The sequence below is a fragment of the Mirounga angustirostris genome, unplaced genomic scaffold, assembly GCF_029215605.1.
Source record: "Mirounga angustirostris isolate CCGP_5_RB_7025 unplaced genomic scaffold, mMirAng1.0.hap1 SCAF_12, whole genome shotgun sequence".
Classification (NCBI taxonomy): domain Eukaryota; kingdom Metazoa; phylum Chordata; class Mammalia; order Carnivora; family Phocidae; genus Mirounga; species Mirounga angustirostris.
In genome coordinates, this window is record NW_026991720.1 from 96,057,908 (window position 1) to 96,076,682 (window position 18,775).

The window sequence follows — 18,775 nt, forward strand, 5'->3', positions numbered from 1 at the left end:
TTTTATATAGTCAAGTTTATTAATTTCCCTTATCACCTGTAGATGGTGACTCATGGTTGGAAAAGTTTCTCTACTTCCAGGTTCTAAGAGTTACCTGTATTTTTGCTAGTATCTAGATGGTTTCATTTTTACATTTAGATCTTTGATCTAATTGGAATTTGTATGGTGAACAACGGATCTGAGGTTATCTTTTTGCATAGCGATCAGGTTTTTATCTTTTGCATCTAGCTATCAACTATCATCATTTTTCAGATGTCTTCCACTCCTCCCCTGACTTGGATGCTACCTATTATCATAACCAGGTTTCCATGTGCACTTGGACCGCACCGTCTCTTCGTGTGTCAGGATTGCATTATTCATTTCTAAGTATGTTTTGTCTGACAAGACAAGCCCTCCCTCCTTGCTCTTGCTCTTTGCAGGGATTTCCTGGCTACCTTGCTTATTCTTCCTAATGCGTTTACAACTAATTAGCTTATCTAACTTTAAAAAAATCCCTAATGTTATTTTTATCAGTATCACATTAAATTTTACTCCGAGAGGACTGGCATCTTTCTGATGAAGAACCTTGCTATCCATGAATGTGGTAGGTCTTTCCACCTGTCCAGTTGTACTTTTGTATCTGTCAGTAGTGTTCTAGCACTTCTCATGTAAATTTGGCAGATTTCTTGCTAAGTTTTTTTCCTAAATAATTTGGTTTTTGCTACCATAGATAGGGTCTGATCTCCATTATTTCTTCTAACTGGTTATTATTTGTATATGTGAAGAAGATTGTTTCTATATATTACTCTTACATCCTCTACCAAATACTCTGTAGTTTTCCACAGATTCTTTTGGGTTTTGCAGATACATAATCATCTCATCTACAAAAACAGCACCTGCTTTACTCTTCCTAGTTTTTAGGCCTCTTGCTTTTTTCATTTATTTTTTGCCTAACTACATTGGATACAACACAATGTTAAACAATAGGGGATATGGTGTATCCTTATCTTGTTTCTGACTTGAATGGAAAAAACCTCTGGTTGTTTTCCAATTGAGTAAGATGCTGGCTTTGGGGAATACGCGTATGTGCATGCACTCCCCTTTGCGAGAGGAACTCTCGATTCTCATTTAATTGTTTTTACTATGTCAGTGCCTTCCCATATGTATAAAAGTATAATTTTCCTCCTTAGCTCTATTAATCTATTGAACCATCTTGCATTCCTGAAATAAATCTCTCTTAGTCAATGTTAACAATTACAATAGGCTAGATTAAGCTGATGCAGAAATGGCCCCTGATTTTAGGGGCTTATGATGGTTATTTCTCGTTCATGCTGCCTGTCTCACTGTGCGTCAGCTATAAGCTCTTTTACATACGTATCTTCACTCCAGGACCTAAGCCCCTGAAGTAGCTGCAGTCCAGAACATTACTGATTTTAGGGAAGAGGGAAAAGAGGACATGGGGAACCAAGGGCTGGCACTTAAAGCTTCTACTCAGAAGTCTTGCCTGTCACTTCCACTCACAAATTCATTGGCCAAAACAAGCCACAGGGTGACACCTAAGTTCAAGGCAGGGATATATAATCTTCTCATAGAGGAGGGCACTGCAAAGGGATAGGCACCACAATATTTTGTGGAAAATAATACAACAGACCACTTACTATGTGTCACTGGACTCAGTTTGCTAAAACTTTGAATTTTGCAACAACATTCATGGGAGAGATTGGTCTATAGTTTCTCACTTTATAAAACTAACTTGGAAGTAATAATTACTCAAGACTGCAAGGTGACTGACACTAATGTGGTAGCTAAATTTAAAAGCTAAGTATTATATGGTGGAGGAAAAATAATTTCTGCCTCAAAGGCTTATTATTTGGTGATACGAGACATTTAAAATAGTGCATGTGATCTGTGATACATACCCTTGTCTGATAGGCCTGTTTTCTCATCTCCCACTATTCTACCCGGGATTGTAAAATGCCAGTTTTTCTGTACATGTTCCTGACAGTACTTTCAACTGAACAACTCTGCTGAAGTTGGCCAAAAGGCAAGCCTGGACCGTGAGCAGGTTACTAAGGAGGCGAGAATCCTGTGGGTGGGGACTGGAGGTTTTCCCAACATCCTTCCGCCACCTCCTTGACCCCTGTGGTCATCAGGCCTCCCGTGTGGACCAGCAGCTTTTGCCCAAGCATCCCGACAAGCAGTGTAAACATTGCCTCACTTGTAAGCCAGGCGCTTGGTATTTAGTCATATTTTTCATACGGACTAACTGAAAACACCAAAGAGTCACGTGGCCTAAGGCTGGTTGCCTCCAGAAAACCCTCGAGCTGCTGCCTACTGAGCATTCCCTTGACCTTTCCACTGGGCCGGAGACCAGAGACCACTGTTTGTCAAGTTCGGGAGGTTTCATGTACATGTAATTTATTTCAGCTTCCCCTCTGCTGTAAGCAACTTTACCAAAACCGGGAGTTGAGACCTTGTCTTATCAGGTATTATCAAGTCCCCGGACTGGGGATGGTTGAAGGGAAGAGAGGGAGGAGGAAGCCAATTCTCGAACAGTGGAGTAACTGACAGTAAAATGTGCGATTTACTGGTAGTCCTACCGGCCCTGTCATGACACATTCATCATGGGCTCTTAAACCTTCATGAACTGTAGAAGCCTGTGCTCACTCCAAAATCTACGATGGCCACAGCCACATGCAAAATGTAGCGCTGGCACATGGCACGGCCCACTTACCTTTCCAGGGCTTTCTTTTACTGTGTCTTCAGCTAACCTATACCCTGGCCAAACTGGGTATCTGATTTCTGGGGCACAGCTCACACTGCTTCCGCTGAGGCCTTTTCTTGTGTTGGCTCTCTGCACTTGTCTGAAGTCCCAGATCTCAAGGCCCATCAGACTCCTAGATTTCCTCCTCAACAGTCACACACGCTTCTCCATTTCAGCACCACTGCCTGAAACTCTTGCCACAGTATCCTAATAGTCTGTGACTCTCCAGTCCCTCGCCACCCACTCAGCACGCCAGCTGCTACGCAACTTCCAGGGCAGAGAGCGTGCCACATCTTGCAGGGGAAAGGCACGGGGGAGTCATGCTACCGTTGTTGGCTGTGACTTCTAATCTGTTGGCTGTGCTCTCTCCTCCCCGGTTTTTACAATTCTTATAATTCTCGTGAAGCCCCTTCTCCAGTCCCTGGGCTGTCCTGCCTATTAGAGGGTATGCCAGGGGCCCTTGCTCAAATTGCTTATGGGGAAGAGTTGCCCTTTCCTCTGACGACCGTGTGGATTACGAGATGACCTCGAGGAGTAGTTAGTGGAGTCGATGGCTGAGTCACAGTGATTACTGGACACACAGGAAGCAGTGGGCTGCAAATACACATCGTCGCTATGCTCAAAGCAAGGAAAGACCCGGTCTGTCTACTGCAACGACCCAAGTTCCGGCCTGTCCCACAATCATACCAGAAAGTAATAATTACATACAAGGAAGTAAACTTAACTGGAAAAAGCACCCAAGATGGTGGCTTCCAAATAGAAATGAAGGATCTTTTCATGATCTAATACTATTTCCTGTCAGATTAAAGTCTCTCTTTTTTTTTTAAAGATTTTATTTATTTATTTGAGAGAGAGAATGAGAGAGAGAGAGAGCATGAGAGGGAGGAGGGTCAGAGGGAGAAGCAGGCTCCCCGCTGAGCAGGGAGCCCGATGCGGGACTCGATCCCGGGACTCCAGGATCATGACCTGAGCCGAAGGCAGTCGCTTAACCAACTGAGCCACCCAGGCACCCAGATTAAAGTCTCTTAATTCAAACTCTACACAAACAAAAACTGTCACTTGCTCTGACTTCAGAGCAGATGACCCACTCAGGCCCTGCTTTTCTATGATTTGGCAACAGCATGAAGAAAACCAAGCAAACACTGTAAGGAAGTAAAAGTTGGAGAACAATCCGATATGAAGCAATACATAAACTGACACATATACAATAAACAGTAACTTTTAAAGAATAAAGCAGCACAAACTGTGTATACAATGTTACCATTTACTTTAAAAGATTGTACAGACTGTAGTGTTTATCAACAAACACAGGGCAAAAGTGCTCTCAGGGAAGACTCACTTTTCGCTCTAAACTCTATTCAAAGAACGTATGTTTTTAAAGAAACAAGCTCCAGAATAGAAATAACTTCCAACGATTAAAGGCCTCATGCTCTCCCAGCATGTTTAAGCTCAATATTTTCTAAAAGGCTTCCCTCCAAAGAATATTAAGATTCTTATATTAAGATTCTTATATATATTATATCCTAATATTAAGTAGGAAAAGAGCTCATGAATGTCCTTTATTGTAGGCAATTATAACCACATTAAGGGGTGAAACTGGCCTTTTCAAAGCAAAGGTATCAGATTTCTGATTTTCATCAGCTGCGGTGCTCAGAGGGATGGAAGATCTTTGACGTCATAATACTGTTCCCTAAAAACAGGTAAAACCTAAAGGTGTGCTTCTTGAATATGGGGTTGTCTGCAGAACAGAAGGATAAGGACCTGTAGCTTTAAGCTACCATTCCTAAGTTAGTTTTGCAAGTGCTATGTAGACATATGAATATTTTAAGCTTCCAAAATGTTTGGATTAAAGCAGTTATTTTGCAAATCTTCCATCAGGCAGACAGCCGGTGACTAAAACAGAAATAGGGCGCCTGGGTGGCTCAGTTGGTTAAGCGACTGCCTTCGGCTCAGGTCATGATCCTGGAGTCCCTGGATCGAGTCCCGCATCGGGCTTCCTGCTCGGCAGGGAGTCTGCTTCTCCCTCTGACCCTCTTTCCTCTCATGCTCTCTGTCTCTCATTCTCTCTGTCTCAAATAAATAAAAAAAAATAAAATAAAAAAAAACAACAACAGTGAAGCAAAAAAAATAAATATTCCCAAGGGATTGAGAATGTTCACAAGCTACTTAGCCACACGAATTCAGGGTAGGGCATTCTAATGTTAACAATTAGAGACCTCTTCAGTGCTAGTAAGTCTTGGGTCTTCTCACTGATGGAACTGAAAACTCTGGGGAGTGGGGGAGGGGGGAGGAAAAAGGAAAGATGAGAACTAGCAAAAATTAACAAACATCTTACCGATTCCTTTTATTCTGTACTTTGTTTTTAGACAGTGAACTATCAATTAAATCTTTATAAATTTATAGTAATACTTTCATTTCTGATAAAAAACCCCACAGTAGTTGTGGTCAAATTAGAATTATACCGAAACTACCATATGCCAGAGCATCCAATCACCCCTGCGGCTGGACGCCTGGCTCCCAGTCACGGAGGGCACGTGGCAATGAGGTAAGGGCCGTGTTTGCAGCAAGCGGAGTCTTTCTGATCCTCTTTACTCCTTTTTTACTTCACGACCAGTGTTCCCACTGAGCTTGAACATGGGAATCTGCTGACCATCCTCAAGCTTTAAGAAGACCTCCTGAAGGTGCCACCTGAGAGAAACCAGAAGATAGTCTCTCTACTCACGTACACCAAGGCAAAAGACATGGTCGGGAAAAAGAAAAAAAACAGCAGTCGTTTTTTGAATAATGTCTTAAAAGTCTTCAACACTACTGTATATTGGAGCTACGTTCACAGAAGGTTTTAACATTGTAATAGGGCCTCTCACTGTTTCACCAGCGTCACTGTCACGGCAAGTTTAACAAAGAATGAATGACAGGAGAATGGAAGGGGCACCACGAAAGAGACGGCGCAGCTTATCCCCCATTTCCTAATTCACACCCACCTCCGATTCCTGGCTGGAACTCAGCCAGCAACTTCATTAATCCCAGGCTCAGGGGTCAACGAGCCCAGGGGGAAGCAGGTGGGGGTTGCCTGGGGGCCGCCTGCACCTTTTGTCCTGGGGAATTAAAACGCATCTTGGCTAAAGAGCAAGCATCTCTGAGAGAGGCCTCCCGAGGGGGAAGTGAGTGAATGTAGCTGTTGGCAACCAGACAAGAAAAGCCAATTACTGGGGTGGAGATCTTATATAAAGAATGTGATGAATAATTCTGGAATGGGAACCCATGACTTTAGTCATTTGTAACGACCGGGAGACAGTAGCGTTAGAAGCTGTAACACAGCGTCAATTATCGTAGATCTAGACCACGGTAACTGGAAAGTTCTTCCCAGTCAGCAATACAAGGAGAGGACAATTCAGTAGATTGTACTGGATAAAATGTCTGGACTAAGCTAAGAGCCAACACACTGGCTTGGTGTCCAGGCTGTGAAACTTTTCAAGCTTTGAAAAACAAATTCCTATTCCTGCAATCATTTCACTACAAGTGAAAATGGGAATCAGTATTGTTTCCATCAGAAAGTTCCCCCCCATTCCCACCCACCTTCCCAATACCTCTGAAAGGGGGCATCTCTTGATGAGATGACATGCAGATGGCCCTCTGACTTGGGTCCAGAGACAGGAATCTTCAACTGGGGGGTTAAAAATATGAGATACAATTGGATACATTGTTGTCCTCTAAGGAAATGAAAAAAATGATGTTTTTAGAGTGAACCCAAAGAAGTCCAATGATCCTTCACAGAATCGGTTGTTTTCTAACTGAGCCTAGCTTGTAGAATTGACCTGATTTTCCATCTGGCTCCATCCAAATGTCCTGCCCCTCTGTGGAGGGTTTGGCGAGGTCAATGGCAGTCCTCCTATTTGGCAAAGGGACCTTATGTGCAAACTCAATGCTCTGAGTACTTACAATGATATTCAAAAAGCCACTGCTACAAAAGAACAAACTACAGATACATCCAACAATACGGATCTCAAAGACACGCCAAGTGCAAGACCTTACCCAAGAGTATATAATGCATGATTTCAAGTTCCGGAACACGCTAAACTAGGCTGGGAAAAAATAACAGAAAGTGGCTGTCTCTAGGGGGTGCTGAGGGACGTGAGAGGATCAGTTGGGAAGAGCATGCGGGACTCTGACGCGATGTGAACAGTCTACATCTAGATGGGGGCTTGAGTTGCACAGGTGTATGCATTTATTAAAATTCATCAAATAAGAGATTTGTACCTTTCCCTGAATGCAAGTTTTACCTCAAAAAAAAAAAAAAAGAACCATAAACAAATATTAAACTCTGGTTAATGATATGTTGCTTATGTGCTTAAATGAAGTGTATGGATGTTTGAAAATAATGTATTCATGGACAGAGATATGACTAGATGAACAGATATGGGATAAAGCAAATCAAGTAAAATATTACAGCCGACCCTTGAACAAGATTTCAAGATCTGCATCTAACTTTTGGCTTCCCCAAAACTTAACTACGAATAGCCTACTGTTGACTTACTAATAACATAAATAGTCGAGTGACACATACTTTGTGTGTTATATGTATTCTATACTGTATTCTTACAATAAAATAAGCTAGGGGAAAAAGTGTTAAGAAAACCATAAGGAAGAGCAAATACATTTACAGTACTGTACTGTATGGAAACAACTCTGCGTATTAAGTGGGACCATGCAGTTCAAATCAGTGTCATTCAAGGATCAACTCTAGTTGTAGAATCCAGGTAGCAGTTACATGGGTGCCACAGTGTGAATTCTTTTATCTTTTCTGTCTGTTTGAAACTTTTCATAATAAAAGAGAAAAAAAAACCCACGGTTTAAAAAAAGGAGCCCCCTCATACCCCACGTGAATAAGCAGTCACCTCGTCACATTAAGGCAGTTCCTCAAGGTTCCACTTTTGGAACAGAGCCACAGCTCTTCTCGGGATTATAAAATTAAGCCTGGGTGCCTTCGGCTCAGGTCATGACCCCAGGGTCCTGGGATCGAGTCCTGCATTGGGATCCCTGCTCTGCGGGGAGCCTGCTTCTCCCTCTGGCCCTCTCTCCCTGCTTGTGTTCCCTCTCTCTCTCTCTCTAATAAAAAAAATCTTTAAAAAAAGGCTTTAAAAAATTAAAATAAAATAAAATCAAACAACAGAGCCCAGATTGAGCATCTCTGCATGCTAAAAGAAAACAAAAGAAAGGTGGGGGGAAGGACAGAAGCAAGCAGGATTATGAAGAGCAGCAAACATGAGGGGTCAATGTCTGCACTTCAGACAGCTGTTTCTCCGGGGGCCGACAAGGCGCTGCACAGACTCGTTTCTTCACTGACCAGGCCCTGCCAAAGAGTAAAGCTGAACGTCTGCCACACCAAAACCTGGGTAGGTAGTAACTACTTCGCACGTACACTCGGGAAAAAATACCCTTCGGTACGACAACTACCTCATGAACCACCGGCCCTTCTTAGCTGTGGACAAAATACACGAGCCACGAACAGGACTGTGGGAGAAACCGGCATGTGCTGTAGACACAAACAGCTGATGTAAAGGAAGGAGGTGAAGACTGCCGAGAAGATGTCGCACGTGCTCCATAAACCGAGAACAAGAGCTGGTGTGACAGGCGGCCCTGGGGCAGCAGCCCCGAACTCCCGTCACTCTGGAGCCACAGTGTCTGCCAAGCAGCAGAAGCCCGAAGCCGGGACCACGCCGACACGGCCATGGGTCTGCAGGAGCCCAGGGTGACGTGCTCTCGGCACCACACTCTCGGCGTGGGCCAGGATGCCGGGCCAGAGGGGAAGCTGGACCCGACCAGCGGAGCTTCCCCACACAGCCCCCATGGTGTCAACCACCCATCGGGGCACCAGACCACAGAACTGATGCCGCATCGACCGCCCTCAGCTGCGTGCCTGAGCATCAAAGCTAGGCCCTGTGCTCTGTGCCGGACGCACAGTGAGCAGCCAGACCCCACCCTTGGCCTTTCCAGGTTCTTGTGCTTGCGGGGATCCGGCCGATGGGGACACACAGAGGAGCCATACCACGTGGTGTGAAAGACCTGACGCCATGTGGCCCGCAGTGGGCACCCTGGATCTGCCCGCCCCCTCCCTTTCCTCCTCCTGGGCTCCTCCTCTCACGGAGTGGTACTACCACCTGTCCACTCACCCCTGTCGGGCACTAAAGCGTGACCTCTGACCCACCCCTCTCCTGACAGAACCGAGCCACAGCTCTGGCTCATCTCTCACCGCCACACACCTGCATGACCACACTGCTTTCCTGTCAATCAGCATGCACTTACCTTCTTCTAAAGCTAGATCAACTATTTTTATCAAAATCTTGAGCACGAATGGCTTTTGTAGGAAAAAAAAGCCCAATGAAACTATTCCCATTAAAAACATTACTAAAAACAACAGTAACAACAAAAACCCCCCTGGATGAGAGCATCTCCCTCTTTTTTTTTTTTTTTTAAAGATTTTATTTATTTATTTGAGAGAGAGAATGAGAGACAGAGAGCAGGAGAGGGAGGAGGGTCAGAGGGAGAAGCAGACTCCCTGCTGAGCAGGGAGCCCGATGCGGGACTCGATCCCGGGACTCCAGGATCATGACCTGAGCCGAAGGCAGTCGCTTAACCAACTGAGCCACCCAGGCGCCCGAGAGCATCTCCCTCTTATCCTTAAAGTCCTCATGGCTCCTGCTGGCCCCAGAATCAGGTGCACACCTCCCACGATGACGTCACGGCCCCGCAGCGCAGCCCACGCTCTGCCCGCACCGCGCCCGGCAGCCTACCCCTCCGCTGAGTTCACATAGCAGCGACCACAGCCACCTGCCTTCGCGTGCATGCTGCTCCTTAGCCTGGCACTCTCTTCCCTCCACCAGTATCCCAGCTTGCTACCTGCTCCCTCCTGGGCCACTGCTACAGCGTTTGCTTCACCTGGCCTTCCTTGGAGATTTTGAACTACAGCCCTGAAAGCCTTCGGCATCTCTGCCTTCCCCACAGAGCCCAGAACCATTCCTTTAACTTGACGCACGCTCAAAACATGTTTGTTAAACAGACGAGTAAGTGCGTTTCGTATTCGGTGACTCTATCAGCTGACCTAGAAAAGACAAGACGTAACTGAGAAAATGGACTGGCACCCCATGGAAGCAGTGCAAGTAAGCGAGAAAACTGCACTTTAAAGAGCTGCTCACACTTGAACGAGCACTGACTGGCTGCAGATGGGCTCCAAGTTCAAAGCTCACGCTGTGGCCCACCACCCTGGTCACTTCCCTATGACCTGCAGTTCAAGACGGTGACCCGAGCCAGAACACCGCCTGCCCCGCCGCACTGATTCCTCAGAAAGGAAGACGAATGTATGAGAATACATTAATCCGTAGTGCTTTTATAGAAGGTGCTCAGTAATGCCCAGTCGCAGCTTTACTTAATGGATTTTCTCATCCCGGGTCCTTACTCCAGCTCCCTCCAGGACTCTCCCCGGATGAAGGCAGCCCTCTCCCCGACTTCCTTCCGTAGGCAGCCAGCCTGCGGGCTGCAAGGGAAGCACGTTACCTGGGCTTCGGCAATGTCCACGAAGTTGTACTTGTCAGTGAGGCAGAGACAGTGGACATTGAGGGGAGTGCCCAGGGCTTCCAGGGCCTCGGGGTGGCCATGCAGGTGTTCCAATGCCTGCTGGTAATAGGTAGCCTTGGAAAAAGCCTCTAAAGGGGAAAGACAGTTGTTACATTTACTTTTCTGTTTTAAACTTGGTCAGACTCTCCGTAGAAAGTTAGAGGAAACAATTCATGTACAGCATGGAAACAGAAACAAATGTGAAATTTCTGGACGGAAAAATAATTAGGGACGGTTAACTCTAAGCTGTCCATTTGAGAGAAAGTCAGTACCTGCAGGAACGTGGCAGACAAACCTGAGCGAGGTACTTGATCTTTCTGTGCCTCAGTTTCTCCATCTCTCATTTCCCGCCTCATTTCTTCATCTAAGGGGTTGGATCTTCTCTAGCTTTCCTTTCAGTTCTAAAGCCCTATGACTCCATGACTTGCTCAAAGTGACACGGCTAGTTTGCGGCAGAGCTGGGGCCCAAACCCATGACTCTGGACTTCTAAACACTGTTCCCTCCACTCAGATGAAGGTCCTGATAAACCAGCATAAAATCAGACAGACCACAACTTCAACAACAACAAACCCTTGGGCCAAGAAACAGACACTGAAAATGCTCACTTGTCAAAGTGTTTAGATTTAAGGCAACATTTCCTGTAGGTAAAGCTTTTAAACTTTATCTCTTAGTCTCAGGTACATACACCTCTTGGCCCAAAGGCTACTAGTAACTCCAGGAAGCATCTCTCTAAAGGTGGAAGGTAGACAAGCTGCCCTTGTAGGGTAGGCTTCCCAAGTAGGGCTTGCAGTTAGGCCACAAGCAAGAGCTTCCCAGCCTGAGCCTGGAGATGCCAGGGAGAACGCTCCTCCTGGGCTGCTTCCCAGTGGTGGGCTTGCAGGGGCTTGCAGGGGCTTGCAGGCATGAACAGGTGCCAGCCAAGACAGAAAAAGGAGGAGCAGAAGCTGGGTCCAGATTTCCATGGTTAGACACTGTTCTCAATATTTCATACATCTCACAATTCTCAGTATCTCACAGGTTGTGAGCTTTATTATAAAACAACCTCATGCACAGACACTGATATTATCCCTCATCACACAGATAACTGAGGTGAGAGACCCCCCAACGAGGCCACACCGGCAGTGCAGAGATTCAGCTGTCTCTACTGGACGACGCCAGCCTCGTCGGTGGGGGGAAGGTCGGCAGTCACTGGACCCACAAAATGGGGTTGTGCCCTGTCCCCATCCCTGAGGCAGAGGGGAGAGGAGACGGAGGTATTCCAGTCTGAATTATCCCTGGCAGTGCTCATCTCAGGCCACCTCAGACTCAGGGACCTGTGGGCCAACTCCGAAGGAAGATGGGGAAGAATGTATGCAAAGGCCACTGAGCTGTCTTTGCCGGTCTGCTGGTGATACTCCCACCCGGGCAGGAAGTGAAAATGGCACACAGTCAGGGTGAGAAGCCAAGCTGGGCAGGCATAAAGGACCTTCAAAGAAAGTCAGCCTAGAAAAAAACTGCTGCTGCTTTGCAACCAATAGCACTGAAATGACCTTAAATGTCTGGGCTGCCCACAGTAATTGTGGCCTGTCTTTACAAATTCAGATCTGGGTGCAGTGGGGCTGGAAGCGCTTCTGTCAGGATTTTGCATCCTGGACTCTGCTTAGAGTCCCTTGCTCAAGGTCCCCTCCTCCACTCAATCAACAGCAGAGAATGGCGGGGCAAACAGGCTGACAACACTTGAGAAACAGCCAGTTTTCCCCACCTGTGAACCATCTGCTACTCCCCTTCCCTCTCTTCTTTATATCATCTCAGAAATCTGAAGGGATCTCTCATGTGCGCACCGGAGTGAAAGCCCATCTTGCTTTTTACAAGGCTTCTGATACAAACGAAGCCTGGTCCTTTTATATGCACGTGTAGTTCCAGGAAAAACTGGGATCAGAGGATAAGCAGGAAGCTATAGCCAATGGGAATGGTGTACGGCTTCTAAAAATAGCCCCCTCCTCCTCTCTCTAATCTGCCGAAAGCATCTGAAGTATTTCCTTTGATGGAGGAGCAGGGGTGAGAGCGCTAGGAGGAAGCCTGCCTGGGGCGGCTTGGTTTGCTGGATACTTACTTTGTATCAGGCAATATGTAAGGTACAGGTCCCACTGGCCACCACGCTGGAATAAAAGACCAGTTTCCCCTGAGACCATGGCATTTTGCTTCCTGGAGACTTGAAAACAAAAGACATGAATTTTTTGTTAAATTCAGGTTTCTGCCTAGGGCCTTTGCCTGGATGGGGCCCCACAGAGAAAGGAAAGCTGCAGAGGAAGCCAGTCAGGAGGCGAGGCCACCTTCCCTGTTTGCTTCCTTTCAGAAAGCCAGGGCTGGTTCTGGAGCCAAAGCAGAAGTGCCCTCCCAAGAGTGGCCCACATCCAGGACACAGGCCGTGGGGGCGATGGCTGAGCACAGAGCAAGCATTCAGCCCTGTTGTCTTTTCGGACAGAACCCAGCCTGTGTGCCAAGTCCTGTGTGGCCAGGAAGCACAACCACTTTGTCTCATGCCCGCTGGTAAACAGGAAGCTTATCCTTTTGTAGCAATAGTTGGCCTGATGAGCCTACGAATGGGCCGGCGTGGTCACTGGCTGCGTTCTTTCATATTTTGAAAAATGTCCCACCCCCTGGATGAGGAAACTGTGGTCATGACTTTCGGGATGAACGAAGAGATGGAGAGGAGCCAGCTCAGCTGAGTCAGCACACCACACCCACCTGGCCTTAGCTCCTGCCTCCTGAAGGCCTGGGTGGGGCCTGGAGCAGCCCCTGGGCCTCAATGGCACCCAGTAGCCTCCTTCCCGGCGGCCAGGTAACCACTGCTCACACCTGGCCGGGGCCTTTCTGCGAAGCTGTAAGATACCCGGCCATAAAACAGAGTAGGACACTGGCTTCGATCCGGGTCACCATTCAAATGCCCACAGGACCACAATAGTCACATAAATGAGAGCAGACACTGAAAAGTGAGGAGCGCATGGCCCAGCCAAGGCACAGCTTCAACCCAGCTCCAGCTGACAGTGGTTAATGTGGGCCAAATCTGAATGGATCTTCCAGTATTTCAAGAGGTCTTTTATGGGAAACTGTTCTAATTCTAAATGTGGACAACCAACTGAAAAACAACAACAACAACAAAAAAAAAACCCCAACAAAATGCCTATGAGTCAGATTCTTTCTGTAGGCTTCCAGTTTGCTTTGACCACGAACACTACATCGGGGCACCCTCACCCTCCATGAGATTTAGGTAAATTCCTCTGTCTTTGTTGATATTTCTCCAAAAAGAAATGAGATTTTGGACGGAAATGGAAATCCCAGTTTATATAAAGGGAAAGATGAAGTGTTTATGTCCCCATTTGAAGATTTAACCGTAGATTTTATGTGCTTCTTTAGGACAAAGCCTTTGATGGGACGTACAGGGGTCCAAGGCATCGCCGTGCAAGAGAACTGGGCATAATACTAGGTCCTCCGCTGGCTGGACCTTTGAGTCACGGTATCTATATTCTCACCATCCCCTCCTTTACCTTCTAGAATACAGAGAGTAGTAACTACAGTCTGCTTATCGTTTCTGAAACCTGTAGGGACATGAATCCATAGGCCTGTTGGAGAAAGTTCCTCATGTGGATATTCTTTCTGGGACCTGAGAACTAAACACACCCTCAGATAGGGCTAAAGGTTACCAGTTCTACACGAAAATAACATCAAACTGAGGTTTATGTATGGAAAGGATTTTCATCAACATATCAAATTAGGGAGGGTGAAGCTATAGATCATCCTCATATTAATTTACTTATACGCAGTTTTATTCAACTAAGAGAAGGCCGTTGAAACCCCAGACACATGTAGTGGGACTGCTGTGACAGTTTTGGCAGTGCTGGGTAGCGTGTAAGAATATTTACCAAATTGCATGTAAGTCAATTACAGCAATGTGATCTGGGAAAAGCCATTCAGTCTCATAATGAAAATGGTCAGAGCATCTCCAAAAAATGCATGAATCACATCTTGCTTAATGTGAAGGACAGTTCAGGAGGGTGGGGCAGTGAGCGTGACTCAAGTAGAACTTCCCCACAAGGCTGTAGTTTCTAAAGTTGGCAGGAGGCATGGAGGGAAAAGTGTCCTGAAACAACGCAGAGAATGGCCATCCCATCTCTCATGTGAAGTTACAGTCACAAGTGGACACCAGAGACCAGGAAAAACTCGAGTTGTTGAGGGAGCAACTTACATCTACTGTCTAACTTGAGAATACTCCGGCAGGTTCTAATGGCGAACATGGCCCCAGAACGTTCATTACCTTTACCACTTCACAGCACAGCCTTCTTGAAAACCATCAAAGGAAAGTTGCTCTGCAATTAGATAAAGATTTTACATTAAAATCACTCTCCAAACCCAATTCTCTCTGATTTCCAGTTTTAAGACAGCCAAGATTTATTACCAATCCAAGCCTTGCAACATGAATAAGAAGTTAGGTTTAAATTCCAAAACAAGCCTTGTCTATAAAGGGCCCTGGTTTCCCCCCTTTTCTCTTCTGCCGTATTAAGAAGAGACAACAAAGCCTGCTCTTTCCTGTGTGTGTTATGTATCTCTTGCAGCAATCAGAAAACTGGTGTGGGAGGGGCAGGACCCGCGGCAGGTATTTGACCACAGTGCGCATAAGCCTGGGGCCAGGCAGCCGCCCACCAAAATGAGACGCTATCAATAGAAGCTGTACACCATGAATTAAAGACAGTTTCTCAGGGTTAAAAAGAAACAACAGTGTATTAAGTGTGTGCACAGACTTTAATAATAATGATAATAGATAACACATATCTCTCACTATTAGGTACTTGGCACCTACATTCTAAGCACTGTGCATACAATAATTCATTTAATTCTCCCAATCACCCCATGAAGCAGGAACTACTTTATCATCCCCATTTAACAGATCAGTAACCTGACGCACAGAGAGGTGACGTAGAGTGCCCAAAGTCACAGCATATTGTCTATGTGGTAGAACTGGGATTCAGACCCAGGCAGTCTGGCCCAGGATCTGTGCTCTGAACCACCATGATACACTGACTTTAAGATACCTGCTGATTTCAGAAACACTGAAATGTAAAAAATAAATATGTCTCTGAATATATTCATAATGTTCAGGGCCTTTCCTGCTATCTTTCACGATAAGAACATGGCATGTACTTGTATTTTCACTCTTTCTTTTCTTTAGCAAATGGTTGCAGAGGGCCTGCTCTGGTCAAACAGTGCTGAGGGGAATCTGGATGATTCACAAAAGGGCCATCAAGTTCAACTGTGCAGTTCAGCGCAGCACAATCCTCGCAGGCTGCCATTTCCAGGTCAAACATCTTAGACTCCCATTTATTAAAAAGGCAGTTTTCCAACAGTTGGAAGTTCTAGAAAGTGACTTGAGGAAGGGGCGGGTGCCTTTTTCTAATTTGCACAAAGGAGCCTCCAGGCGAGCCACAGCCTGGTTAGTCAACCAGACATGTGCACCAGGGGAGGAAATGACATCCAGGAAGCGGTGGCCTCTGCCTAGAGGGGATCAGCAAAGGGTTCACAGAGGAAACCGACTCAGCAGAGAACGCAGGAAGACGGGCTTCAGATCAGTGGAAACGGAGAGCAAAGGCCCAGCAACAACAAAAAAAACAAACACACACACACACACACACAAAAAACAAAACAAAACGGAAATACAGAAGTACAGGGGAGTGGGAGGGGCTTGAGCCACAGGACATTGGTCGGGAAATGGAGGCAGTTCCTGCTAATAGAGCCCATCCACCCTGAGCTGCTGGGCTCTACCCCGCAGATGAGGGGCTGCAGACAGGAGGCGGACCAAGGCAGCAGGACCAGTCAGAAGACCTAGGACAGAGAGCAAAGTCAAGAGCTAACACTGAGGTTGGAAGAGTATATCAAAAAGGCAGTTTCTTAAAATATTTATTTACTAATTGGTACATGAGCTCATTCTCAAAAGGATGATAGGGCTAACAAGGATGCGTATTTTAGAAGAAAAGAAAAAAACTGAAGAAACAAAGCCAAATAGATAATAATTTTAAGAAAAGAAACAGAGTTGAGGTAAAGTTAGTGCACAAAAATACATTCTCTCATGCACTAGACATTTCTTCAAGGCAGCCAAAGATTTGACACAGAGCTTCCTATCTGCTTGGCAGGAAGGGAAGTCTGAGCCATTACAAGGACTGGAGTGCCCATGGCGTAACAGGAATCAGCAGCTGAGGAGGAATACACTTCCTAATACACCAGGCTGAGAAAGATCTCTCCCATACATGCTCAGCAATGGAGTCTCTGAAGTGGCTAGTGTTGCAAACAACATCCCTGGATCTTTTTTTTTTTACAGTTCACAACTTCCAAAGAACTACCTTTTTTTTTTTTTTTTTAAGTAACATCCCATAATAAAAGCCACAACCACAGTCCAAGAAAAAACATAAGCAAGTGGCCACAACAGCGAGGCCTAAATGGGAAGCTCTGATGGGCTACCTTGACTCAAAGGAGAAATGAGGCAGTCATGACTGACCTGGTTTCTGTGTGTGAAAGTGAGGTGAGGGATTTGGGATTGGGGCTGGGGGGGGCGGGGTTGGGAAGAATGGAGACTCAGCCCCTGCTCCTTTTAATCAGCTTCACCTGATTCACCTGCCGCATCAACTGTCTTGAAGAAAGTGTTCAGCAACCCCCAACCTCACACACAAAAATGCAAAAAGGCACGGCAGAGAACTAGAGATAGATGATAGGCTACCTCCAGGATTGTTCATTCTAGAACTAAGCTTTTGAGAACTGGAAATTTTTAAATTTGATGTGAAAATCTGCAAGAAACTCAAATGCAGTTACTAATGCACAGTTGATTAAGGGAAGATTTTTTGCTTTACAGTTAACTAAGAGGAGGGAAGATTTTTTGCTTTACAGTTAACTAAGAGGCAAGGATTGTGACGCATTTTGAAAATTAAGTTGGTTAGCCACAAGAAGGTAGAACAAAGTACAGGCAAAGCTCTCTCCAGAAAGCAGTCCTAGTAGCTCTGCTCTGACACACAAAGGGTGACTTGGGCCCCAGTGGCTTACAAACTTTCTAGAACGCCTTTCTAGAATCAAAGGGCAATCTGTGAAACAGATGCTGACAGAGCTGCTCCAGCCAGCACGGGACTGGAGGGCCCTCCTGTCTGCCTCCCTCTGAGCCCCCAACCCGATGAAGGTCTGCAGGAAATATCATGAGGGGGATAAATGAAGCAACCAAGGGGTTCAAGCCATAGGCAGGATCTAACCAGGGAAGCATGAAAGCAGTCTGGTGGTACAAATCAAGCTGGGCTGCACATCAGATTCATCTGAAGAGCTTTAAAAAAAAAAACAAAAAACCCAAAAAACAAAAAACAGATGTCCAGGCCACTCCCCAGATGAATTAAAATAGAATCCATGGGGGTGGGATCCAGGCCCAGGTGATCCTAGTATGCAACCAAGCTTAGGAACCAGTGGTCTACAGGAACAAAGCACAGAAAGTCAGTGGTCCGGTGATCCTACAGGGAGTCCTGGGAAGTCAGAGACTAGAAACAGCTCTTCTCTCCGTGCCACACACACCACCTACCCCCATCACATCTTGAGAGATTCAGAACCTGTGGCAGTAAATGGAATGGACTCCTCTTCCCAAGGATTCTGGCACTGGACAAGAGGCAGATGTCCCCAGGGGGCCAGGTCAGGTGGTGGGAACCTCAAGCAGAGATTTGCCAGTCCGTGAGATAAAATCCCTGAGCTTAATAAAAGTTCAGCTCAGGAGGCCCTCACAGTGAGACAATAATCCCAAAACCCAGCTGAGGAAGATGGACCAAACCACAGATAAAAATCCTTGATTTTTAACAGGCATTTTTCTCACACTGTATATTCCTGAAAATCAGGTTGTCTTACAAGCTGCATCTCTGTAGTAAAGGGATTCTTTCCTCTACACCACCATCCCCAAATTGTTAAAACCATGCTTACCTTAGTATGTGGGCATTACAGGCAGCCGAAGTGGAGAAAGGCCAGAAGCCTAGACATGAACCCAGAGCCATGCGACCTTCCCAGCAAGACTCAACATCCCACGGTTCTCTCTAACTCTGGGCTTTGCTAGGGGAGACCCACTCCAGAAATAATCTACACACTCACTTATTTTCCTCTGGATGACATATGGCTGGCCTGGCTTGTCCCACATCTGAGTGACTACTAATACCAGGCACAATGAAGAGTATTTTATATGCACTACTAATATAGTATCTATGTAGGGTAGGTATTTTTGCCTTTTTTGAGCTAGGAAAAAAGCCTCAAGAAAGGTTCTGAAACAGCTCATCTGTTCCACAGCAGAGCTATTACATGCATCTGTCTGATCCCAGAGGCCACGTCTTTTTTCCACTAAGTAACAAAATCCATGTTTCAGACCATAGGTTGCAGAA

At 46.0% G+C, this 18,775-nt stretch overlaps 1 protein-coding gene across 1 annotated transcript in view; it reads right to left on the bottom strand.

Annotated features, from left to right (window-relative positions):
• Positions 1–3,993: 3,993 nt before the first annotated feature.
• LOC123835732 (cytochrome c oxidase assembly factor 1 homolog) overlaps positions 3,994–18,775 on the bottom strand; it is a 103,089-nt gene continuing 88,307 nt past the window's right edge. The window contains 6 exon segments of the mRNA XM_045864940.3: positions 3,994–5,431; positions 6,331–6,407; positions 10,295–10,443; positions 12,448–12,465; positions 12,468–12,546; positions 14,581–14,701. Of these exon segments, the coding sequence (XP_045720896.2) occupies positions 5,332–5,431; positions 6,331–6,407; positions 10,295–10,443; positions 12,448–12,465; positions 12,468–12,531 (408 nt within the window). The 5' untranslated portion in view covers positions 12,532–12,546; positions 14,581–14,701 and the 3' untranslated portion in view covers positions 3,994–5,331.